At 44.6% G+C, this 26,753-nt stretch overlaps 1 protein-coding gene across 2 annotated transcripts in view; it reads right to left on the bottom strand.

The window, feature by feature from the left end:
- STX1A (syntaxin 1A) overlaps nucleotides 1-26,753 on the bottom strand; it is a 557,770-nt gene that overhangs the window by 378,689 nt on the left and 152,328 nt on the right. For both annotated transcript variants that reach the window (XM_030185767.1, XM_030185768.1), the window contains exon 2: nucleotides 21,239-21,316. In XM_030185767.1, coding sequence (XP_030041627.1) covers nucleotides 21,239-21,316 — 78 coding nt within the window. The remainder of the gene's footprint in view (nucleotides 1-21,238; nucleotides 21,317-26,753) is intronic.

Here is a 26,753-nt window from a genome sequence, read left to right as displayed (position 1 = left end):
CTATCCTCTGCTGGACCGAATGGTCTAGATCAGAGACATGCAGCTATGAGAGTCTGCACATCGCTATACCTTAAGCAGATGGAGTTGATGCAAACTTTGACCTGACAAATATACAGGGTATTAGAATAGTTGAGCCATGAGATTATCACAGCATAGACCACTGTCATCAGCCTCATCTTCTCAAAGTCCATGATTCATTCCATGCAGATTATGCAAAATTCTGCCACCAGGCTTTTGTCTGGTTTGTCAGACTTTGACCATATTACTCTGGCTTTGAGGGATTTATTATTTATTTTTTTATTTTTTATTATTTTTGTTACATTTGTACCCCACGCTTTCCCACTCATGGCAGGCTCAATGCGGCTTACATGGGGCAATGGAGAGTTAAGTGACTTGCCCAGAGTCACAAGGAGCTGCCTGTGCCTGAAGTGGGAATTGAACCCAGTTCCTCAGTTCCCCAGGACCAAAGTCCACCACCCTAACCACTAGGCCACTCCTCCACTCCATCATTGGTATCCAGCGTACTGGTGGATCAGGTTCAAGGTTCTGACTGATTTTTAAAGCCTTGAAGACTGACGCTCCTCCCTCATTGATTTCTTCTTTTTGCTTTTACCAGTCCTCTTGAAATCTGTGTTCTATTGATAAGTGCTTATTGGATATCCCTTCATTTAGGTGCATCCGGCTTTAAGCTAATAGATCTGCAATGCTTCAAATTGCTAGTTCCTCGATTTGGAATATCTTGCCAGTGGAAATGCAAGTGGTGTCATCCATTGTGTAATTCAGGAAGCAGCTGAAAATCATTTTTTACTCAAGTATTTGGAGTCCCGATGCAGGGGGCTGCTCACTGTACAATGTTAGTTTATAAATATTTTTAAATAAATAAAGAGAGAGGGAGAGAGATTTAATTGTTGCTTCAGGTGATAAAAGTTGTTTTTAAAGGCTGCTTGAATTTGCAGAATGAAAGTGAATGATGAGTCCAGCAGTACACCAGAGGTATGTAGTGCTATACAGAAACACAGCAGCAGCAATTCCATAAAATTTGTGCCTCAGTCTAGATACCTCAATGCCCTGTGTTTAGTGCCAATTCCTCCCACTCTGTCAGACAGTCAAAGTAATGCTTTGATGTTTCTCTCATATATACTATCTGCTACCTCATTTGCTTATTTCCGATCTGAGGAAGAAGGGCAACCTTTGAAAGCTAATCAAGAAATGTATTAAGTTATGTCCAATAAAAAAGGTATCATCTTATTTTCTTTTCCATGTTTTATTTTGTTTGATTTCTATTGTGCCAATTCTATAAACAGCATCTTGGTGCCAAGATTCCATTACAGAATACTGGTTTAAGTTAGCACTGGTACACCCATGTTTAGGCGTAATCTCTTATGGAATGTCAGCAGCAGGCATAAGCTGGCATACATAGGTGGCCAAGTGATACACATAATCCAAAATATTCTAAAAATTATGCTATGCCTGGGAGACACACCCATGCTCCACAGGCGTACTCTCTTATGCAATGTCAGCAGCAGGCATAAGCTCGCATGTGTAGGTGGCTAAGTGATACACATAATTCAAAATATTCTAAAAATTATGCTACGCCTGGGAGACACGCCCATACTCCACCTAAGCATAGGCGCCTGGTATAAGAGGCTTGGGGAGGCTAAGCCTCCCCTGCTGCAGCAGGATGGATCAGCTGTGGAGTCCCGCTGCTCTGGGGAGTTTAAATTGTTGATTTACCTCCATCCTCACAGCAGGAGTTGTCTCTAGCCTTGTGTAACCAGTTGTAGAAATTGGTTTATGGTTTAATTTGTTCACCTTACTGCTGGGAGAGCAGGGGGGTTGGCTGGAGGTGTCCTGGGTTGCCGGGGAGGTATTTAACGAGGGTGACTTCCTGACCTACACATGAGCAGTTCATACCAAAGAGACTTGCACTGACACTTGAGGACAGATAGCAGCAGAATCAGATACAGTCACCAGACAACAACGGTAGAAAAGATTGTTTTATTTTCATTATAGTGTTTGGAATATGTCCACTTTGAGAATCAGGTGCTCAACATTAAAAGTTTATATTTATTTACGGCATTTTATCCCACATTAAACATGAATTAGGGTGTTTTGTGGCTCTACATGAGAATTGTGATGATATGATCCCTTGTTTCATATTGTTGACGGTCTGCATTTTCCGTATGGGTGGTATATTGGTGTATTAGGTTCTGCCCAGTGTAATATTTATGGTACAGTAAGGTTCTGAGTGTGTTTTTGCACAAAGTTGTGCATAGTGTTTTGCAGTTGAGCGATTGTGGTTAGAATATGCTTTGAACAACCCACTTTATTCTTTGACATATGATACATATCTAATATCTAAATTTATGGTTCAAATTTGTTTATTGAGGTTTTTATAAAATTATACACAAAAGGAAATGGCTAGTACATAATATGACCTGTGACACCATATCCAGTACAGTTCAAGAGAATACATCGCAAAGGGCAAAAGGGCCTTGTGTCTGATAGCCCCTTGCCTATACACTCTTCCTCTGTGAGAACCATCATTACTTGTACACTGTGCACCTGTACCCGTTATCTACTTACGGGTAGCGTACGAAAACTTTTCCCCCCGCTGTTACTTAGGCTATTTCCATGCAAAAATAAGTATATGCCAGTTTCATTTATGCGCCAGTCTGTGGTACAAAAACTTTAAACATTTCACTATGTAACCATATCACAAAACAATCAAAACTCGCCACCCGCCCAAACTAATATACCAGTACTGCACCCAGTGAACTGCAAAGTGCATAACCAGATGTTCCCCATCCCCCCCCCCTCCTGTCCCTACCCCTCACCCTCCCTCCCCGCCTTCCCTAGCTAAGCAGGAGTCTCGAACAGACCTCTGGGGCCCTCAACTGGTGTTAACGAGCAAGCTTCTCCCTCTCGGACTCAGTACTTGCAGATAAGGGGCCCATACTTGAAGGAATTGCCTTCTGCGTTTGGGTGATGTTTTAGAGTCACGAGCTTCCCATGAGGCCAGATGATGTACTTGGTTTCTCCAATGCCAATATGCAGGAGCTTCCATGGAAGTCCAGTATTGCATAATACATTTGCGAGCCACCAAGCACAGTTTCCTACACAAAAGAGCCGCCAACGCCTTTAGAGGGGCAAAAGCTCTAGATTGATCCAGCAAAAATTGCCTTTCGGTTCCCTGGATTTTATTGCCCAACTTTATCAAAAATCCACGGACACGTTGCCAAAATGCCCGCACCTTTGGACATTGCCAGAGAGCATGGTAAAATGAGCCTGGGCCTCCATCACATTTACAGCAATTAGCACTCTCCGACCTCTGTATATGAGCCAGCTGTTTCTTGGTCATGTAACCCCATAGGATCACCCGGTAGCCACATTCTCTCAGTCTTTCGTCCTTAAATAACTGTCGGATCCCCTTCAGTGAAGCCGCTATATTCCAGGACGCCAATGAAGTCCCAAGATCCTGCTCCCATTTTAGTTTAATACCTTCATATTTTATTATTGGTCCACCGCGGACCAGGGCTCCATATAAATCAGAAATCGTGTGCCTCTCGGACGCCAGGTCCTCAAAAAACCCTTGAATCTTATCTCCCAAACGTCCCCCCAAGGCAGCCTGATTCAATGTCTGCATATAATGTTTAAGTTGCATGTAGGCAAATCTAGTCCCCCAGTCAGATCCTATCTTATCTTGTAAAGCTTCATATGATAATAAGTCCCCATTCTCATGCAGCAGGTGCTCCAATTTCGTAAGGCCTCTCCGTCCCCAGCCTCCAAATATCGAACTACCCATTCCAGCTTCGAATGCTGCATTCCCTACAATCGGGATTTGATCAGACACACTTGGATGTCCCCCCAATTGCCCAACCCACCACTGCCATGTTGCTCGAAGAGGGTGGAGTAATATGCTTCGTCTGAAGTGAGGAGGTATTTTGTCACGCGATAGATGAAATAGGGCAATCATATCATGCGGCGCGAAATAGGCTCTCTCAAACGATGTGGGCGTATAGTAGTGCGTCGTGAGAAGCCAATCTCTCACGTGTCGTAAAAGACATGCTTGGTTATATAAAAATAGGTCCGGGAAGCCTATGCCTCCTTGCTTCCAACCGCCTACTAACAAAGTCTGTCGTACTCTTGCCCTCTTACCGGCCCAACAAAACTGACAACAGAAGTGGTTTATACCTTTCAAATCTTTTTTCGACAAGCGGATGGGCAGCGTCTGCAGGGCATATAGCCAACGTGGGAAGATCACCATCTGGATCAAGTATATGCGCCCCATCAAGGACAGTGGTAGGCCCCTCCAAGAGTCTAGTTTTTGTCTGGTGTAATCTAAGAGGGCCTTGACATTTAATTGCTGCAATTCTGCGGTATTCATTGTGAGTTTAATACCAAGGTATTTAAAAGAGTGGTTTGCCCATCGTAAAGGGAAATCATCCCCCCAATCCTCTCTGCACTCTACCGAGGATGCCAGGGCTTCGGACTTGTCTAAATTAATTTTAAAGCCCGCGTAATCTCCATACTCTTGGAAGGACTCTAACAACGTTTCTAGCGACACTTTTGGGGATGTGAGGTGTACCAAAAGATCGTCTGCAAAGGCTGCAATTTTAAATGTCTGGGTGCCCAATCTTACTCCTTTGATCAAGGGGTTCTCCAAGATGTTTCTAATAAGGGGATCTAACACCAGAACAAAAAGGAGTGGGGATAGGGGGCAGCCCTGTCTGGTCCCTCTCTTAATAGGAAAACTCAATGATTCCACCCCATTAATCCACATCGTGGCGCTCGGGTTAGCATATAAAGTTTGGATCGCCTCTACAAATCTGCCCAAGAAACCATAGCTTTCCAATACCTCAAAAAGAAAGGCCCAATGCACCCTGTCAAAGGCTTTTTCGGCATCAAAGCTGATTAGCAGTGACGCCATACCATTGCACGTGCTATGTTCTAAGGATGTCAGAATTGTCCTCAAATTTTTACTTACTGCCCGGCCTCCTACGAAGCCCACTTGACTGTCATATATGAGGCGGGGCAGCAGCCTCGCCAACCTATTGGCCAAGATTTTAGCCACCAACTTGGTGTCGTAGTTCAACAGCGATATGGGGCGATATGATGCCGGTTCTACCGGGTCTCTCCCCGGTTTAAGCAGCGCTATTATTTGCGCCTTATTTAGGTCGGGAGGCATTGCCTTTAAGTCTATCATGCGGTTTAAAAACCTGGTTAAATCTGATATGATTCCCGCTCCCATCAATTTATAGAATTCTGCGCGTAGACCATCCGGTCCGGGGGCCTTTAACAGTGGGCTCTGAGCGACTACCAGGGACACCTCCTCCTCCGTAATTAATTGGTTAAGGCAATCCCGTTCTTGTTGTGTAAGCTTAGGGAGATTGAGATTATTCAAATACATCTGATTATCAAGGCCCACATCTTCTGGGGGGGCGTATAGATCTTTGTAGAAGGACTGGAAAATGTTGCAGATATCTTTATCGGAAGTTGTGCTTCCCCTCTGTCCCCGAAGGGTAAGAATATTCCTATATCCCCCCTTTGGTTTAAGGAGTTTGGCCATCAATTTGCCCGCTTTATTCCCATGTTTATAGAGCATGTAGCGGTAATAAATCTGCGATTTCCGAGCGCGCCCGTGTAGGAGTTCGTTCAATGCTGTTTGTAATTCGAGCACTTGTTGCTTATGGCTTGCCGCATGTGTCTCCCCGAACCGTTTCCTCGCACTGCAGAGTTGTTTACTCAATCGTAATTTTTCTCGATCCCTCGATGTCCGAACGTGGTGAGCGTGACTAATGATTTCCCCGCGGAGCACGGCCTTAGCTGCCTCCCAGAACAGGATCGGGTCGTTCCGATGTGCCTGATTGTGTGTGACATAGCCTTCCCAACTAGCTTGCAAACGTCCCTTTAATATGGGGTCTGTATAAAGCTCTATGGGGAACTGCCACCTATTAGCCCGTCTGACCTGGCCCCGGGGCTGCCACTCCACTCGAACCCACGCATGGTCTGACACTACATAGGGTCCAATCTCCGCTGTTAAAATTTCCCCAAACATCTTTCGGGAGACTAAAACATAATCAATACGGGATTGAGTTGAGTGAGCCCGCGAAAGGTGGGTATAATCTTTCACACCCGGGTGAAGTACCCTCCAAACATCCGTCAGATCTAACAGCTGGCTCAACTTCAACAAGCCTTTGTTGTTGTAATAGGTCGCAGAGGTGCTAGGCATTGATTTATCCATTGAGGGGTCCCAGACCGCATTGAAATCACCGCCTACTATGATCTCTGCATGTGGTTGCTTAAGGAGAAAATTTATCACGGGCTGAAAAAACCGTTTGTCATAGTTGTTGGGAGCATAGATATTGCATAATAACAATTTTTGTTTGCCCACTATGGCTTCCAAAATGACATAGCGCCCCACGGGGTCCACTAAGAGTGGACAGATTGCCGTAGCAATGCTTTTACGGAACAAAATTGCCACACCTCCCTTTTTCCCTTGCGCGTGCGCCGCTATACAGTCACCCACCCACCAGGTGCATAGTTTAGCATTTTCCACCCGTGACAAATGCGTCTCCTGTAAAAGAGCGATATCTGCATGTTGTCTATTTAGTTGCTGCAGAATCTTGGACCGTTTTATAGGCGACGTTACCCCGCCTACATTCCAGCTTACAATTTGTACCATATTGCTAGCTGAAGTGAGATGGTACTTATACCAAATAACTGTGATGTTGTTGAGGGGGGGCATCCCAGCCTCTGCCCACCCTCAGTTCGTGTTCTCCTATCCAGTTGATGGCCGTAGGCCTGATCCTGTACCCCTTTCTGTCCTCTGCCCACCAGTGAAGCCCCCCACCGACTCTTACATCCTGTCTTCGAAGTGTTCTGGGAGACCTGTCCCTTTACAATTATTCCCCTGTAGCTTAGGCCTGGATTGGCTCCCACTACCTCCCCCCCCCAACCCACTCCGTCCCACTGACCCTCTCCCCATACTCTCCCTCCCCCCATCCCTACCCCTCCCCTGTTCCCTGTAATCGGACCCACTAACTGGGACCATCACTTCCTACGTCCCTCCCCCCTCCCTCCGAAAGCCAATACAAATTCCCAACAAATCTTAATCCATGGCACTCAAAGACCCAACCACGCAACATGAACCTGAAACTATAACATGTAAAGAGTTTCTACACAGTGCTTCCATCCACAATTAAACCTCAGTGTTCCTGTCTGTGCACTGTAGAAAACATATTTATATACCAGCTCCTCTCTCCGGTCTGCTGCCGGCAGCTGATATCTCGGTTCCTCTCTCAGCGATCCTCTGGTGCGGCTGCGTCCAACTGCTTTAAGAACTCCTGGGCTGCGCTTGCTGTTTCATAAATTTTAGTTGCTCCATTGTGAGTAATTCGCAGCTTTGCCGGGTATTGCAGTGCAAAACGTATTTTCTTCTGAAACAGCTTGGAGCATATTACCGAAAATTGGCGCCTTTTTGCTGCCACACCTGCAGAATAGTCTTGAAAACACCGAACCGGCAACCCCTCGTACTCCAACAATTTCCCCGCTCTGAGTCGCCGAAAAATGTCTTGCTTTTGCGCATAATCCAAGAATCGCAAAATGACTACTCTGGGCTTACCAGTTCCTGTGCCCTTCTGCCCCAGCCGATGGGCCCTCTCGATGTGAATTGGACCCAGGGCTTCTGGGAGTTGTAGTTCCTCAGCCAGCCACCGGGCCAAAAGATCTCCAGGCCCCGTTCTTGTATACTCTCCGGGAGTCCCACCATCCTAATATTATTCTTCTTCTGTTTTCAAGGTCCTCGACTTTATCTTCAAGCGCCCGCAGCTTTTCCTGCATCCGATTCTGCGCGCCTTCGATTACCGTGACGCGGTCTTCCACCTCGCTGACCCTCGATTGAAATGCAGCACAGTCTTTAGACAGATCCGTGAGTTGGGTTTGTACCCGTTCGAGTTTATTATCAATGGGGGCCAGCCGACGGTTCAAGAGATCGTCCATCACTGCTGTCATATCCGCTGTGATTTCCGCGATCCATGCGGACGAGACTGTCGGGCCGGGTGGGCTTGCGGGCGGCGCCATTTTCTCTTCCCCTACCCGGGCACGGAGTCTGTCTTTCGGGGTGCTTTTCGCCGCCATATCGCCACCGGAGACTTAGAAAAATTGACCAGATGATCGAGGGATCTTCGGTACGCTAATTGTTGCGAGTTGGAGTCCTATTTGCACCGTTTAACGGCTTCAAAGGGAGGATAGGAGCCGGAGAGATCGACGTGCTCAGCCTCTCGCGGTCATGACGTCACCGGAAGTCCCCTAATATCTAAATTTAATAAAAGGTATTAATTGTGACTTTTATTTATTTTATTTTTTTTCTGTGTTATCAGACAATTATGGATTTAAGCCCCACCCCTGGCCCCACCCCTAACCTCGCCCCCTTTAGCCTCCCCAAACAGTTGGGCCATCCACCGCCTATGCACCTAAGCCTATGCCCCCTTGCAGTTAGGCGCCGAAAACCCACGGAGGTAATCAGCAGCTGGCACCTGCTGGATGGTTACCGCGTGGGTAACACATGAGACCTTACCGCTGAGTCAACTGGAAATATTAAGGGCTCAGGTTTTAATTTTGCTGCAAGTCCATTTCCCAGCCCAAAACCTCCCCTTTATTCCAGACACGATAGAAAAATGGTCCAGCGCACCCACATTACTGTAGGACACCTTTTTGTGCGCCTTTACAAAAGGGCCCCATAGGTACCTACCTGTCAATCAATAGTGCCTTTGATATGCCAAAGTGGCGCCTACCTCTAGGCACCACTTTATAGAACTGCCTCCACAGTGGGTAATTTTATAAAAGTTTCCTGCATGTAAAGGCTATTTTGTAAAATTACATCGCAGTATACACACCTATAAGTAAACGCAGTGACAAAACATCAAGTACTTATATGCATGTGTATGTATGCATTCGTAACAGTCTGGGCAGAGCAGAGATGAAGTTGCAATGTAACTATGTACTGTACAAAATGTATATGGGTATACTCAAGAGTACATGCACATATATTTATACCTGCTTTGGAACAGGTGAAAATGTGTGCTATGGAGGCTGGTTCTGAAATAAAAACACAAAGCAGTTAAAAATAAAATTAAAGAAAATGAAAAGAACACCAAAATTAATCATAAAGGAAAGTAAAAGTGAGAAGAGAAAAGATAGTTAAGGAAAATATCAAAAGGAGACTCTGCAGACTACAAGACAGAAAAACAGAAAAATGTAGGCAGATAAAGACCATATGGCCTATCCATTTTCCCGATCCATGCCATCTACTCTCCCTATCACTCCCTTACAGATCCTATGTATTTGTCCCAAGCTCTCTTGAATTCAGACACTGCTCATCTCCACCCAGCGCCGTGCCTAGGGTCTCTGGCACCCCCTGCAGACCATCAGTTGGCGCCCCCTGCAGACATTCAGTTGGCGCGCACGCGTGCCCCCCCCCCCCCCCCCCGGACCTGCCTGGCTCCAAGGTGCGGGGAAGAGCTGTGCGGTGCCAAAGAGCCGAGCGCTGCTCCCCCAAGCTGCCATCTGGGGCGCGATGGAGGAAATGGCTGGGTTTGGCATGCAGAGGAGGCTCTGAGCATACTTCTCATTCAGCCTGAGCCTCCTCCGCTCCATCCCCGATTCCACGGCGCTTTAAATTTACCTCTCTCCGCCTCTGGCTCAGACGTCTGCACAGCGTCAGAGAAAGCGCTGCCTGTCTGACGTCTCTCCACCAGCCTTCCCTTCGCTCGTTCGTTCCCTCTGTGTCCCGCCTTCTTCTGACGTCATTTCCTTGAGGGCGGGACACAGAGGGAACGAACGAGCGAAGGGAAGGCTGGTGGAGAGAAGTCATACAGGCAGCGCTTTCACTGACGCTGCGCAGACGTCTGAGGCGGAGCGAGGTAAATTTAAAGCGTCGCGGAAATCGGGGATGGAGCGGAGTAAGGTTTTTTGTTTTGTTTTTTTTTTTAAATACAACTCGACGGCGTGGCGCCCTTGAAGGCAGGCGCCCCCCTGCGGCACTTACTGCGCTTACCGTGTTGGCACGACCCTGTCTCCACCACTTCCACCAGGAGGCCATTCCATGAATTCACTACCATTTCCATGAAGAAGTATTTTCTCAGGTTACATCTGAGTCTATCCCCTTTCACCTTCAACCTATGTCTCCTTGTTCCAGAGTTTCCTTTCAATTGAAAGAGACTCACCTCCTGTGCATTTATGCCACATTTGTATTTAAATGTCTATCATATCTTCCTTCTCCTGTCTTTCTTCCAAAGTACACATATTGAAGTCTTTAAGTCTGTCCCCATACACTTTATGACATAGATCACCGACCATTTTAGTATGTTATGATATATTGTGTCTTGAAGCCTGCCCACACCTTTTCAGTTTGTGGCAGATAACATCAGTGCAAGAAGCCTGATTCATTATATCAGGGAATTACAAATAACAAAATGAAATTATGAGGCACAAACAAAAAAGGAGAAAAGATACAAACAACCAGTAAAATAGAAAAGAAACAAAATAAATTAATAAATTAATCTAATTTTAAGGATAGATACGTACATATCTATCTATCTAGATAGATATAGATACAGATATATAGCTCCTTGTGAGAAAAGAAATACTTTAAAAAGCTTCCTAAAAGGTAAATAATGCTGACAATAATTTAAGAATATGGGTAATGAATTCCAAATTTTGTGACTGAGAGTGATGTAGAATGAGAATTGATTTTTTACTCTTTTAAAAAAGTACAAAGACCAGGGAATACTTAACGAAATTACATGGAAATACTTGTTCACTCAATGAATAGTTAAGCTCTGGATCTCGTTGCCAGAGGATGTGGTAACAGCAAATAGTGTATCTCGGTTTTAAAATGGTTTGGACAAGTTCCTGGAGAAAAATTCCATAGTTTGCTGATGAGACAGACATGGGAAGGCACTGTTTACCCTGGGATTGGTAGCATGAAATGTTGCTACTATTTATTTACATTTATTACTTCCATCAAAACAAGAGAAAGCTGCACGTGTTCTTCTATCCTCTCCGGGAGCCAATAAGGTGCGGTCCATTATTTTAAAACATTGGCACATTTTATCTTTACATTCAATTTTGCGGACTGTCCCTCTTTTTGCTTATAAACGGGGGAGTAATCTTAGAGATATGTTGGTACCTTCATATCTGCCATTACAACACACTCAGAGGGGCATAATCGAACAGGGCGCCCAAGTTGTCATGAGGGCGTCCTCGCAGGTGGGCCCCGTAAAAGGACGGGGCAACCCGTATTATCAAAACAAGATGGGCGTCCATCTTTCGTTTTGATAATACGGTCAGGGACGCCCAAATCAGCAAATTTAGGTCGACCTTAGAGATGGTCGTCCTTAGGTCGTTTTTAAGATGTTCGTCCCCGGTTTTCGGCGATAATGGAAACCGAGGACGCCCATCTCAAAAACGACCAAATCCAAGCCATCTGGTCGTGGAAGGAGCCAACATTAGTGCACTGGTCCCCCTCACATGCCAGGACACCAACTGGCCACCCTAGGGGACACTACAGTGGATTTCACAAATTGCTCCCAGCTGCATAGCTCCCTTACCTTCGTTGCTGAGCCCCCCAACCCCCCCCCCCCCCACAAACCCACTCACCACAACTGTATATCACTACCCTAGCCCTTATGGGTGAAGGGAGGCACCTATATGTGGGTACAGTGGGGGGGGGGGGGTTTGGGGGGGTGTTGGAGGGCTCAACATTTACCACCACAAGTGTAACAGGTAGGGGGGGATGGGCCTGGGTCCGCCTGCCTGAAGTGCACTGCACCCACTAAAAAGTGCTCCAGGGACCTGCATACTGCTGTGATGGAGCTGGGTATGACATTTGAGGCTGGCATAGAGGCTGGCAAAAATGTTAAAAAAAACTTTTTTGGGGTGGGAAGGGGTTGGTGACCACTGGAGGAGTAAGGGGAGGTCATCTGGTCAGTTTGGGCACCTTTTCGAGGCTTTGTCGTGAAAAAAAATTGACCAAGTAAAGTCGGCCAAATGCTCGTCAAGGACGCCCTTCTTTTTTCCATTATCGGCCATCTCTTAATCACGCCCCAGTCCCACCTTCGGTACAGTGCCGACATGCCCCTATGAATTTTGGTCGTCCCCGTGATGGAAAGCAGTTGAGGACGCCCAAAATCGTTTTTCGATTATGCCGATTTGGGCAACCCTGAAAGAAGGATGCCCATCTCCTGATTTGTGTCGGAAGATGGGCACCCTTCTCTTTCGAAAATTCACCTGTCAGACAACAGTCATAAAACAAGGGAATTTTGAAGTCCGTTCAGTCTTCCAAACAGTCACATTAATTATTAATACAAGATTAAATCAACAATAAACAAGATAGTATATACTTGATCATGGTCTTTCTTTGGTGTTTCTGGGACATAGACCGTAGAAGTCCGCCCGGCTCTATCCTTATGTTCCAACTACTGGAGGTGCCATCAAAGCCCGCTCCAACCTATCCAAATCCATTTTGTCATTTACGGGAGATAATGTATCTGTTCCTGAGGAGGTTGTGTTTATTCTCTCCATTACAATCATAAGATTGAAATATCTTTAAAATTACATCCCACTTGTATAACGCGAGTTAGGTTGGTCTATGCTGGTCCATCTGTTAAATGTTAGTGTCCCCTTTGTGCCATTCATTACTTGTGTTTGGATATCCAGCAGGATCCAGACAGAGCAAAATAAACATGCAAGGTCGCTGATTCGGAGCCACTGTACCCAGCACTACTCCTAGTTCTTAGATTCCTGTTTAATACATAACACTGTAGTAAAACCCCTCTAAGACAACTGCAAACAATATATCATGGTCACTTATTCCATTTTTAAACAAACTAGGTAATATATAGCAATAAAACAAAACAGAGAAAAGAAAATAAGATTATACCTTTTTTATTGGACTAAGTTTAGTCCAATAAAAAAGGTATAATCTTATTTTCTTTTCTATATTTTGTTTTATTTCCATTTTTTTACCTTTATAAGTGGCCTAACACGGCTACCAAACCACTACTAGAGAATCTAAGAACTCTTCTTGTAAGGCAGCTAGGTCAACAAATGTATTTTTATTATTAGACATCACCCTTAGTCTAGTGGGGTATGCTGTCTTGCAATGACAGAAGAAATTAAGTCCATTCTGGCTGACTTATGGGGAAAATAGAAAAAATATATATGTTTTGCTTGGTTTTTCTGCAATGCACTTATTGCGTTTTGCAAATAAATATAGCTCTTTATACTGCTCCCTTGATATTTGTCTACCAAGACTTGAACTGGATGAATCATCATCTAAGCTTAGGGATTTTTTCTAAATTACTGTCATGTTTTCAAGGCAGAAACTAGGTTCGTAAGCCCTTGGGCCACTGTCGTGGAGCAGCAGTGGCAGGCAAAACCACCCCACACCAGAGACAAGGCAGAACTCTGACAGGGACAGCTAGACTTCACCTGCACTTGACCGCCGTTCCTCAGGAGTTGAGCCCCTGAGTGCAGGCGGCCGGCAGGACTTACCGGACAGGGCAGGAACTGGACACCAACTAGGCTGAACAGAGACTGAGGGTCAGAGGGGAAAGGAATATACATGGGCAGCAAGGCAGGAAACTAGGCTAGGACTCACAGACAGACAATACTACACAAAGCAGGAAACGGACAAGCTAAATGACAGGAACTGAAAGCTGACAAGCAGCCACTGAAACAGGGTACAAACACTGACAGAAAAGAGACAGGACTGCAAGCTGCCATGCAGCCACTAAGAAAGAGACACAGACAAACAGAAACTAGACCAGGAAGACAGACCAGAAACAAGACTAGGAAAATAAGCAATAAACCTAAGCTAAACTACACACAGACTAACTAGAACTGGACAAGAAACTCAAACAAGAAACCGGACTAGGCAGAAGTGCAACAAAGCATCAACAAACCAGGGACCTTAGACGATGCAAAGGCAAACACAGAAGTTTCCAGGTGATTAATAAAGCCCATCAGCTGCTGAAGCTCAGCTGCAGGAATCACAAGGCAGCTACGGGTGCTGTTCCGGCCCAAACAAGAAAAGCAAGTCTGGCAGCCTGGAAGAACCGGACCGGACTGGGCTGAAGTCTGGAACGTGTGACAGTTCATAGCAGCCACCAGTTCTGGCCACCAGAGGGTGAGGTGAGCATAGACAAGGAAACATTCACATACGTGACACAGAATCGGTAGTGGCTTCTTTGCTAGTGGAGAGTAGAAAGTTTCTTGGAAAGGGACAGAAAGTAATTATTGTTCAACTGGACCTTTCTAGTGCCTTTGAGCTAATGGACCATCAATTATTGTTGAGTATCCTAAACAACTTTGGCATTGATAATAAGGTGCTTATTTGGTTTGAGGGTTTCTTAATGTCTAGAACCTATAAAGTGAAGTTTCATAATCAGTTTTCAGATGCATGGCAGGTGAAATGGGGAGTCCCCCAAGGATTCCCACTTTTTCCTCTTATTCACGTACTGATGTTTTCCTTGGGAATGTTACCATCTAAATCAGGTTCTCTCTTAAGTAGAGATTGTCTTTCCCTCATTGAAAACTGGATTTCTAATAGATTAAAATTAAACATTGAAACACAAAACGTTTTACTCATAGGCCAATGTGATAATATTTGGAGCGATACCATTTTCAAGGTGAGCAATCCTAATTTTACTTTTGAAGATAATCTCTCTATATAAAACGCACCTCCAACGTTCTAATGAAGCCTCTGTTAGCCAACATTCTAAAGTGAAGGGGGTGAGATCGCATTGTGTCTGCCCCGCCCACGCGTCAAACGTGATGACGTCGAGGGCGGAGCAATGACACTCAACCAATCGCAACGCTCGGCAGCGAAGCGTCAGGGAAGGAGGCGGCGCTCCCGACGTCTAGCCTTCCCTTCGCTGTGTTCCGCCTTCTTCTGACGTCAAGGATGACGTCAAAAGAAGGCGGAACACAGCGAAGGGAAACCTAGACGTCGGGAGCGCCGCCTCCTTCCCTGACGCTTCGCTGCCGGAACCGGCACGGAGGTAAATTTAAAAACAAGAAAAAAAAAAACAAAACAACCATGTTGGGGGGAGAGAAGAGGGTGGCCACTAAAGAACAACAATGGGAGCGGAAGGGCAGGGGAGAAACGACAGCATGGATGCGAAGGGGGGGGGGGAAGAAGAGGGCGGCCCAGGCTGGGACATGGGAGAGAGAGGAGCATGGATGCAAGGGGGGTCATGAAAGGGAGACAGGGGACTTGCTGCAAAAGGATGAATGGAGGCGGCAGGGGACAGAGGAGCATGGATGGGCATGGATTGGGATGGCAGGGCTCAGGAAGAGAGGGCAATTGCTGGAAAGTGATGAATGGAGGGGGCAGGGGACAGAGGAGCATGGATGGGCATGGATTGGGAGGGCAGGACTCAGGGAGAGAGGGAAATTGCTGGATAGGGATGAATAGAGGGGACAGATGGGCATGGATGGAAATGGATTGCAGGGCAGGCCTCAGGGAGAGAGGGCAATTGCTGGATAGGGAAAAATGGAGGGGCCAGGTGACAGATGAGCATGGATGGGCATGGATTCGAAGGGCAGGACTCAGGGATACGGGAATTGCTGGATAAGAATGAATGGAGGGGACAGATGGCCATGGATGGATATGGATTGCAGGGCAGGCCTCAGGCAGAAAGGGAAAATGCTGGATACGGATGAATGGAGGGGGCAGGGGACAGAGGAGCATGGATGGGCACACACACACACTCTCTATCACACTGTGTCTCACACACACACTCTCTATCACACTGTGTCTCACATACACACTTGCACACACTCTCATTCTCACACACACACTCTCTCACAAACACACTCTCTCTCTCACACACTCACACTTTCACTCTGACTCTCACAGTCACTCTCACATACACTCTCCCAAACATACACACTCCGAGGAAAACCTTGCTAGCGCCCGTTTCATTTGTGTCAGAAACGGGCCTTTTTTACTAGTATTAAAATATTAGGTAACACATTGTTAAATAGGTGCCTAAAACCTAATCTGCAAATTACCAGCCCATTTCAACTAAATTATCTACATCCTTTTGTATAAATCATTGAGTCCTGCTATATATTTGCTGACATTTCTTTCGATCTTCGGCAAATCAACTCACCCTCTCTTGTCGCACTTGCAAATTTTCAGAGAGTTAACATTTTTACACATTATAACATATTAATGTATGCTAACATGAGTTATGAGCATCGTTAGTAAATAGGCCCCATTAATAATAAGTCTCACACTAAACAACACGCATTAAATGTACACAGTGGCACATTTCAAACAAATAGGAAAAAACAGATTTTCACTCAGTGTATATACTTAAACTCGAACTCTTTGCAAATGGTAAAAGCAGTTAATATAGCTGGATTTCAAAACGATTCGGACAAATTCCTAGAGGAAAGGTTCATAAGCTGTTATTAAGGTAGATGTGGGAAAAGCCACTGCTTAACCTAGGGATTAAGCAGCATGGAATCTTGCCACTTTTTGGGACTCTGCTACATATTTGTAACCAGGGCCGGCTCAAGAGGTTGTGATGCCCTGGACCAACATTTGTTTTTGTACCCCCCCTATGGCCCCGCCTTCCCACCCCCCAAACAGCGACTTCCACGAATCTACCCCCTCTCACCCCCAAACAGCAACTTCCATCATTCCACCCCACATTCCCCCTACCCAAGGTCACTCCAGGTTCTCCCCCCCCCCCCCCCCACAGCCACCCGAGGTTCTCTCAACCACCCACCCCCATGGCCACCCGTGGTTCTCTTAATTCCCCCTGCTGCTGCCGCCCACACATGGTCTCACATCTCTCCCCCCTTCCCCAGGCCTCCGGCGGCTCTCTTCTATTTCCTTCCCACCTGGTTTTACCTTTTTCCATTTTCAGTAAAATCTTCAGTACTGTAGCTGTGGCAGCAGTACTAAAAAGCTGCCTGTGGCCTGTATCGGGCCTTCCCCCTGACTCGTCCAAAATAAGAAGTTGCATCAGAAGGCCAAGGAGGCAGAACGGGTCAGCGGGAAGACCTGATGCAGGCCGGAGGCAGCTTTTCAGTACCACTGCCACGACTGCAGGGCCAAAGATTTTACTGAAAATTGAAAAAGGTAAAACTGTATGGGAAGGGGAGGGAAGAGAGAGATGCCGGATCACGCGCAAACGTGGAGGAAGGCAGGAATAAGGTAAAATCATTAATTGCGATTAAATTTTTAAATTGCAATAATTTGCGCATTGCTCACTGCATTAACCGCAATTAATCTGCAAGGCTTAACCCATGGGCTCGGGCGTTTGGGGCCCTGGACCAGAGCCTCACGTGGACCTTAGGTTAACCTGTCCCTGCTTGTAACCTGGACTGGCCACTGTTATAACAAGATACTAAATGGACCCATGTCTGTCTGACCCAGTAGGGCAACTCTTATATGCTTATGTAAATCATACTAATGCACATTAATAAATCTACTGCTTAAATTAAGTCTTTTAGGAACATGGAAATACCTACTCTGTCTAAATGTAACTGAACCTGAACTATCCATGAAAATGTGTAAGCTAAAACTAAATCAATAACCTTCTTTTCCTTTTCTTACTGATACATATTTCTAGCCCAGGAAGAGACTGATTGTCCATAAGCAGTTCAAGGTTTCTTTTCAACCTGAGAACCGGGCTCCCTAACAAGATAATCCTATTAATTTTCCAATTCTGCATATAATACAGTTCGGTGAAATGAATACCAGATTGCTTCAATAAGTGTATTTCACTTGTAATAAAGAATGCCTAGATGAATATCAATGTGCTATTCGCTTTGAGGAATGCACTATGATTGCTTTCTATTCCCTGTGAGTAATCTTCATGTTAAATCCAATGCATCTGGCTAGGAATGTCTCCTCAACAGTAGCCACACAATATTCTGAGGAACTGTCCTACAGAGATGCAATCAGGAGGTTCTACTTGCATGTAAAAACACATCTGTTACAATACATAAGTACATAAGTAATGCCACACTGGGAAAAGACATAGGGTCTATCGAGCCCAGCATCCTGTCCACGACAGCGGCCAGCCCAGGCCAAGGGCACCTGGCAAGCTTCCCAATCGTACAAACATTCTATACATGTTATTCCTGGAATTATGGATTTTTCCCAAGTCCATTTAGTAGTGGTTTATGGACTTGTCCTTTAGGGAACTGTCTAACCCCTTTTTAAACTCTGCCAAGCTAATCACCTTCACCACGTTCTCCAGCAACGAATTCCAGAGTTTAATTATGTGTTGGGTGAAGAAACATTTTCTCAGATTTATTTTAAATTCACTACACTGTAGTTTCATCGCATGCCCCCTAGTCCTAGTATTTTTGGAAAGCGTGAACAGACGCTTCACATCCACCTGTTCCACTCCACTCATTATTTTATATACCTCTATCATGTCTCCCCTCATCCGTCTCTTCTCCAAGCTGAAAAGCCCTAGACTCCTTAGTCTTTCTTCATAGGGAAGTCGTCCCATCCCTGCTATCATTTTAGTGGCCCTTTGCTGCACCTTTTCCAATTCTACTATATCTTTCTTGAGATGCGGTGACCAGAATTGAACACAATACTCAAGGTGCGGTCGCACCATGGAGCGATACAAAGGCATTATAACATCCTCACACCTGTTTTCCATACCTTTCCTAATAACACCCAACATTCTATTCGCTTTCCTAGCCGCAGCAGCACACTGAGCAGAAGGTTTCCCTTTCTTGGTCCGTAACTCCTAACGTGGAACCTTAAATGACGTAGCTATAATTCGGGTTCTTTTTTCCCACATGCATCACCTTGCACTTGCTCACATTAAACGTCATCTACCATTTAGCCGCCCAGTCTCCCAGTCTCGTAAGGTCCTTCTGTAATTTTTCACAATCCTGTCGTGAGTTAACGACTTCGAATAACTTTGTGTCATCAGCAAATTTAATTACCTCGCTAGTTACTCCCATCTCTAAATCATTTATAAATATATTAAAAAGCAGTGGTCCTAGCACAGACCCCTGAGGAACCCTACTAACTACCCTTCTCCATTGTGAATACTGCCCATTTAACCCCACTCTCTGTTTCCTATCCTTCAACCAGTTTTTAATCCACAATAGGACATTTCCTCCTATCCCATACCAAGATTTGTTAGAACACTCTGACTCACCTTGGTGATTAATAACCAGCAAATCAACTTCCATACCATAAGATGTTATAGATAGGCTTAAAACCACCTGAGAGGTCTCGGCATAAATTTATGGCCAAACCATATGCAAACAAGATGGTCCATGCATCAATACCAGACAACAGCATGCTGAATCAGTGTGTCTCCTATTTTTCAGGGCCCCCTTCACTTTAAAATAAAAGGGAAAAAATGGAGCGAGCCCATTTTTTCTAGCACTTGCAAAATGCATGTCCATGTGGGAGACCCACTTTAGGCTGTCTGGAGAAGGGACTAAAGCAGAGACATGATTCACAGCTCTGCTCATGTAGGAGTCTCAGCCTTCATTAATCTTTATCACCTGCCAGCTGGCTTAAGAGTCCAACCAACAAATCTGTGAGATGAAAAACTTATTGTTCTGCAGGGAAAATTATTCACAACTGAAACCAATTTAACAATCCCACAGAAAATACCGATATCACCATACTGAACTATTTATGGTTAAGCAATTTTTTGTGTGTTTATAAGGTGTGCTCATAGATCTTCAAGGACCACCACAGACCACTTGGATCTACTGACTTGTCCACTGGTTTTCAATCATTGCACAACCGTTTCTCTTATTTTTCTTTTTTGCAAAACCTGCTTAAACTTGGAAAATATTAATAATATTAAAAATTAATAAACTTATCTTCAGACAACTTTCTTGGAACTTTCTCAGATACTACTTGGGTGAGTCTAAAGAACTTCCAGGCTCTGTTGGGTATGATGAAGATGTAGCATTTTAATCAAACTTGTGATGTGCAGAAGCTAGATTCAATGAGAAAGGAGCCTGCAGTGATTAACTACTGGTCAATCTCACAGTTTTACTAGGGAAATGAAATTACAATGAAATGAAGTTTTATATATTAGGAAATAATTTGAGAAAAGTATTGCTCTTGATTGTAAGTTTTCAGAGCATTCATTAACATCAATATGCAATTTTATTCTTGATTATACACCAAGCTGGTATAATGTCCACAGTGTAGATCAGTGACTATCCCTAGTGGGCCCCACTGGTTCACAATCACACAACCAAACTTAAGATTTTTGTTTCTGCTTTGGTCAAAACCAGGTGATAAGTTTTGGCTGCCGTTTTGGTTTAAGGTGCCAAAACTGGGGAAAAAAAAAGCAGTTTTGGTTGGCCTCTAGTGCTTGGTTTCCAGACAGAACTACAAAGACCAGGATACAGGGAAGAAACTGAGGGAGAAAACCTTGGGTACTTGTAAGTGAAGGTTTAGGATATATCACCTCAGTAGAGGCTGTTCCTTCTATTTCAATCGGAGTGGAAGAGTGGCCTAATGGTTGGTGCAGCGGGCTTTGATCCTTACAACCTGGGTTTGATTCCCACTACAGCTCCTTGTGATCTTGGGCAAGTGACTTAATCCTCCATTGCCCCAGGTACAAAAACTTAGATTGTGAGCCTTCTAGGAACAGAGAAAGTATCTGCATACAATATGTACAGTGCTGCAAATGCCTAGCAGTGCTATAGAAATGATGTAGTAGTACAAATCATAATGCATGATCTTCTGGCACAATATACATACCAGCTGGAAGGAATCACCATGACAAGACAGTCTTAAACTGGTATTATATAAATAGTAACCAGACCTGCCAGTCTCCAGCATTGAGTGGGAGACTCCTGCTTTTGCGGGTCATCTCCCACACTCCCACATGGTGAGCCGTGATCTCCCGTTGAGCAACCTCCCCTTCCAGAAGCAGCAGGAAATACTTTAATAAAACGTCATCTCCTGGTGCCGCGGCACCAGTCCTGTGATAAAAGCTGTGGGACTGGTCCCATGACAGCAGGAGATGACATTTTATTAAGGCGTCTCCTGCTGCCACTGGAAAGGGAAGCTGCTGCTGATGCAGCGGCCCACATCAGCAAGGTGTCAGGGGTGGAGATATGGGAGGAGTTATGGGTGGGCTGGGAAAGCTGCCCCCCTTGGCTGCTCTGAGTAACTAATTTTCCTTCTCTGCATGCAAATAAAACTCACCTGCTCGAAGAACTCATCCATGAAACGATCCCTATCCACATTAACTGTGACTTCATCATCCTCATCACTATCTTTTGCCTACAAAGAGAGAAAAAATGGGTAACTGTTACAGTGATTTTACCCAATCCTGTCTTCTAATGAAGCACAGACATAGATGTATAAACAGCACGTACTGGCCTGTTCTACTTAGTACACACCCCATCAGTGGGTGATGGGTAGTTGTCTCTAGGCTCTGCCCTGCTGCCAGCAGATAGTGAAAACCTTCCCATGCCACTCCCTGCTGCCTGGCAAAAATACACAAACTAAGAATGGGTAGAGAGCAGTTGTCCCCTTAGATTTTATCCTGCTTTGTGGCACTGACAAACACTCATTGTACCACTGTATCTACATCTGTCTGTATCTAAGGTGAGGAAATGAGGAACTGTTCCTAGGCCCTGCCCTGCAGAGATATATACCCACAACACTTATTGAGAAGCTCTCCCCAATCCCTGTCCCATCCATAGTGGGTATCATATGTTTTGAAACACATAGCCACAGTGAATAATGAGTTATTCCCATGCACTGCTCCGATACCTGGTACACACAGTAATTGGCTAGTTGCCCCAAAGACTGTGTGATGTATATACAGATAAAATGAAGCTGCAGTTGATGAATCACACTGAAGGAATATGATAGTATGTACGAGCTAACATATGAAACTTTTATGACTTTTGTGAATGTTAGGTTATGCAGTATGAGGCACTGGAGTCTATGTTTGAGCAGAGTCACATATACACTTTGCTTACGGTTGTCTGAAAGTCTAGGACTAAGCTGAAATATTACAAACCTCTTCAGAAAGAAGCATTGTACATACTCTAAAACATTAGAGCGATGAAGCAAGAAGTGACACATTACAAAGCATCATTAACAGAATGGAACACAAATGCTAAAATATTTTACTGCTGCCTACCAACCAGACTGACTGAATGCATCTGTATTATGATTTTGACTGCACAAAATGGGGTAAAGAAACAGCAACTGGATCACTCAAATGCACGGATTTTGTAAAGCAACCTCAGTCAGATGATATAAGAACTGGATGTGGCACACTGGAGAACATATCACTGTTTCCAAAAACGATTTAAGTTGGTCCGGTGAAAAGAAAGTGTATTTTGTTTGACCAAGTTTAACTATACACTTGCATGGATATGCGAGAAAAAAGGAGGCTCCTATATCTGTTGTTCTCTGCTTCATAGCCAAAAACTGTTTCCTTTTTTGTTGAGTCATCTTAGTGACGTCTGGATAAATCCAAACCTTAGAGCCATAAAATTGAGCTTTAAGGTTTTTAAAGTATAACCTCAAAATAGTATTATAATCCTGCTCAAAAACCATTGATACTATCATTGTAGCTCTGTTCATTATAATATCCGAGGATTGTTCCAGATATCACTGTTTTTACATTGGTTGAGCACTTGAGGGAGCTTGACAGCACGTGAAAGTTCTGAAAAAAAAAGTCAGTCCATGGTAATACTGGACGTTTCTGGAGTCCTGGATTGACAGGACGTGTGCTCACAGAAGAAAGAAGTTTCAGACCAAAAGAGAAGGCAATTAGGCACCTACAGATAGTTAGGTTACCTGCTGGTGATTGCAATAAAAAGTCAGGCTGCAGAGAGACTGACCGGTCAGAAGCACTGGCAAGGGGAGCTCAGACTGGAGATTTCTAGAGGCAAAGTTAGAAAAACAGTATTAGAGGAAAATCCTTAAGTGAGACAAACTTGAGGATTATTTGTCAGAACCTGAAATAGAGCAGAAACTTAAATGTTGTTCTAGGTTTATGTATTGGAAATCCACTGTTGTTCTAGGTTTATGTATTGGAAATCCATAAACCGTCAATTTCCTGGAATAAGGCCAAAGGAGAATGTGTTTGCAGTGTGAATCTGAGTAGAAGCCATAAGAAAGCATTTACCTGGTGCTTTATGACAGACAGAATATGATGGGCAGACAATTTGAGATAGGACACTATAGTGTCACAGGACATGTATCTTGGTTTAGAGTAGTGGTTCTCAACTTGTGTGTCGGGACACACTTGTATGTCACCAGGAGCTAAGAGGTGTGTCACCAAAAATGTGGCAGACAACAAGACCTTAACAACCATGTGTGCCTATGTACTTGGAAGGGCAGAGCAGGGAATCAGGTATTTGAAATCCACATAAGTGGCCCTTTCTGCTTCACCGCTACCCACAATGCTCAGTGCTGCCACCAGCCCCAACTGGAAATGCTGCCAGTCTTTTAGTCCCCACCCAGTAGTCACCACCTTTCTTTGCATCATTTTCAGCAATAATGAATGGTATACGAAGGATTTTTTTTATTTGTTCAGCTATGAACAGTAGTGGTCAGTGTGTAACGAATGTGTACATTGTCTGTCAGGTGTGTCATAATGGAAGAAAGGTTGAGAACCACTGGTTTAGACCGATGCCAGAGAGTGTGTGAGGGCTAGGCATGTTACTGACAAAGGGCCCAGGTGAATAAATCTCCTAATTAGAATAAACTAGTAAAAAAGGTCCATTTCTCACACAAATGAAACGGGCACTAGCAAGGTTTTCCTTGGAGTTCCAGCTTGGTCTCCTCCCTCCCCCCTCTCATGTGAATTCCATCCTCCCCTCTCCTCCGAGTTCCAGGCCCTCCTCCCTCCCTCTCCTCCAAGTTCAAGGCCCAACCCCCTTTTCCCTCCCTCTCCTGCGTTAGACGCAAGGGCAGACCAATGGGAATTGTGTTACAAACCTAGGAATCCAGACGTAGAACGTTGGAGGTGAAAATCATTATATATGATTGTTTAAAAGATCAAGAGTACGCAGAAACTGTAAAATTTTTATTAGAAATATAATGGTTGTTTACATTTGCAAGATTTCTTTATAAACAATATTTTTAGTGAAAACTTTGTTACAATGAGGGAAAAGCTTTCCTTGTTCAGGACCATCTATGACTTTTACAATTGCATCAGAAGACTTTCAAACTCGTGAAAATGCTACATACAGTTGGCCATGTGTAAACACTGGTTCTGGTAGGAAAATGCCAACTTTTTCAAATGTTTGTCCTTGTGACTTGTTAATTGTCATTGCAAAAGCCAATTTCACAGGAAATTGTTTTCTACATAATGTAAATGGGAGGTCAGTGTTAGATGGTGCTAGTTCAATACGTGGTATAAAAACAGTACTCCCTGCAGCTGACCCAGTGATTACTTGGCTAATAATGTTAGGTTTCAAGTCTTTGACTATTAAGCGAGTTCCATTACATAAACCTTTCCTGGTATTTAAATTCCTAAGTAGGATAATTATGGCTCCAATTTTTAAATGCAGTTTATGGAAAGGCATGCCAGTTGGAGTTTGTTCATGACGGAATTCTATAGGGTATTTTCCTGTGTTTGTAGTTCTGTATTGTGCTGTCGCTGTTACATTTTGAGTAGTCATTCTTCGTTGCTTATCTGTCATTTGTGCAAGTCTTTGCTGTTCTAAATGTTTTCGTCTTTGCCTGGTTGTTTGTCTCTGGTTCTCTGTCATTTGTTTAATTCTGTCCCGTTCTAAATATGCTCTCCTTTTTCTATTTGTTGCTCTTTGTTCATCTGACATTTTTTCTAATCTTTTGCGTTGTATATCAGTGCGCTTTGTTCTGTGTGTTTGTCTCTGTTTGTCCGACATTTTAGCAATTCTGTGCCTTTCTAAATTAGCGTTTCTTTGTCTGTTACTTGCACTTTCCTCATCAGTCATCTTTTGTATCCTGGACCGCTTCCTTGCAGTGGTTTGTTGACTTTCACGTGCCTTTTCATCTTCACTCAGAGCTGCACCCCTTTCTCATTGTGCTTCAGCTCTTTTCCATTTAGCTTCAGCCTGCTCCTCAGCAGTTAGTGTTCTTCTCCTATGTCGTCTCCTTCTATTGCCTCCCATATCCTGCAATTTGCCTGTGTGCGAATGTGTGTGTGAGAGAGAGAGAGAGAGAGAGTGTAGGAGAGACAGAGTGTGTGTGTGTGTGAGAGAGAGAGAGACAGGCAGAGTGTGAGAGAATGTGAGTGTGAGAATGTGTGTGTGTGTGAGAGAGTGTATGAGAGAGAGAGTCTGTTTGAGACAGAGATAGAATGTGTGAGTGTCTGTTTGAGAGAGATAGTGTGTGTGAGAGAGAGAGACTGAGTGAGAGAGTGAATGTGAGTGTTGTGAGTGAGAGTGTGTGCGAGTGTGTGTGTGAGACAGTGTGTGAGTGATTGAGAGAAAAAGAGTGAGTGTGTGAGAGAGTGAGAGACAGAGAGAGAGAGACTGTGTGCGAGTGTGTGAGAGAAAGTGTGTGTGTGTGAGAGAGAAAGTGTGTGTGTGTGAGAGAAAAAGTGTGTGTGTGTGAGAGAAAAAGTGTGTGTGTGTGAGAGAGAAAGTGTGTGTGTGTGAGAGAAAATGTGTGTGTGTGAGAGAGAAAGTGTGTGTGTGAAAGTGTGTGTGAGAGAAAGTGTGCGTGTGTGTGAGAAAGTGTGCGTGTGTGTGAGAAAGTGTGTGTGTGTGAGAGAAAGTGTGTGTGTGAGAAAGTGTGCGTGAAAGTGTGTGTGAGAGAGAAAGTGTGTGTGTGTGTGTGTGAGAAAGTGTGCGTGAAAGTGTGTGTGTGTGACAGAAAGTGTGTGTGAAAGTGTGTTTGTGAGAGAGAGAAAGTGTGTGTGAAAGTGTGTGTGTGTGAGAGAGAAAGTGTGTGTGAAAGTGTGTGTGTGTGAGAGAGAAAGTGTGTGTGTGTGTGTGTGAAAGTGTGTGTGTGTGAGAGAAAAAGTGTGCGCGAGAGATGGAGTGTGTGTGTGTGAAAGACAGAGAGAGAGAGACTGTGTGCGATAGAGTGTGTCTGTGACAGAGAGTGTGTGTGAGAGACAGAGAGAGAGAGTGTGTGTGTGTGACAGGGATAGAGTGTGATAGAGAGTATGTCAGAGTGTGTGTTTGATAGAGTGTGTCTGTGACAGAGAGAGTGTGTGTGAGAGAGAGAAAGAGTGTGTGTGAGAGAGACAGTGTGTGTTATAAATAGAGAGAGTGTGTGTAGAGTGAGACACAGAGAGTGTGAGAGAGAGAAAGAGTGTGAGAGAGTGTGTATGTGAGAGAGAGAGAGAAGAAGAGAGAGAGAGAGTGTGTTTGATAGAGAACGTTTGTGTGAGAGATATAGTGTGTGAGAGAGAGAAAGAATGAGTGAGAGAGAGTGTATGTGTGACAGAGAGTGTGTGTGTGAGAGAGAGAGAGAGAGAGAGACCCCTATTTTTCAGTTGATAAGAGTCTGAGAAACTATATCAGAACATGACTGCAGCCTGTCGACATCTCTTCAATAGTCTTCTAAACCCTGCCAGCTGTACTGGGACGTCAGCAGCGAGTTGTCTTGCGAGATCAGCGCTTGCCCAATTTTTTTTGAGTGGTACAATATTCGGAACGTCAACGGCTAGTTGTGGCGTGAGTTGCTGCCTCGCGGCCATTCTCAGTTTGACTTAGCGCTCATTATCACATACGGGCTCCGAGTTCCATGACCCCCC

This window comes from Microcaecilia unicolor, chromosome 13 (genome assembly GCF_901765095.1).
Source record: "Microcaecilia unicolor chromosome 13, aMicUni1.1, whole genome shotgun sequence".
Lineage (NCBI taxonomy): Eukaryota > Metazoa > Chordata > Amphibia > Gymnophiona > Siphonopidae > Microcaecilia > Microcaecilia unicolor.
The sequence above is the reverse complement of the archived record's forward strand: the minus strand, read 5'-3'. Positions and strand labels throughout refer to the sequence as shown.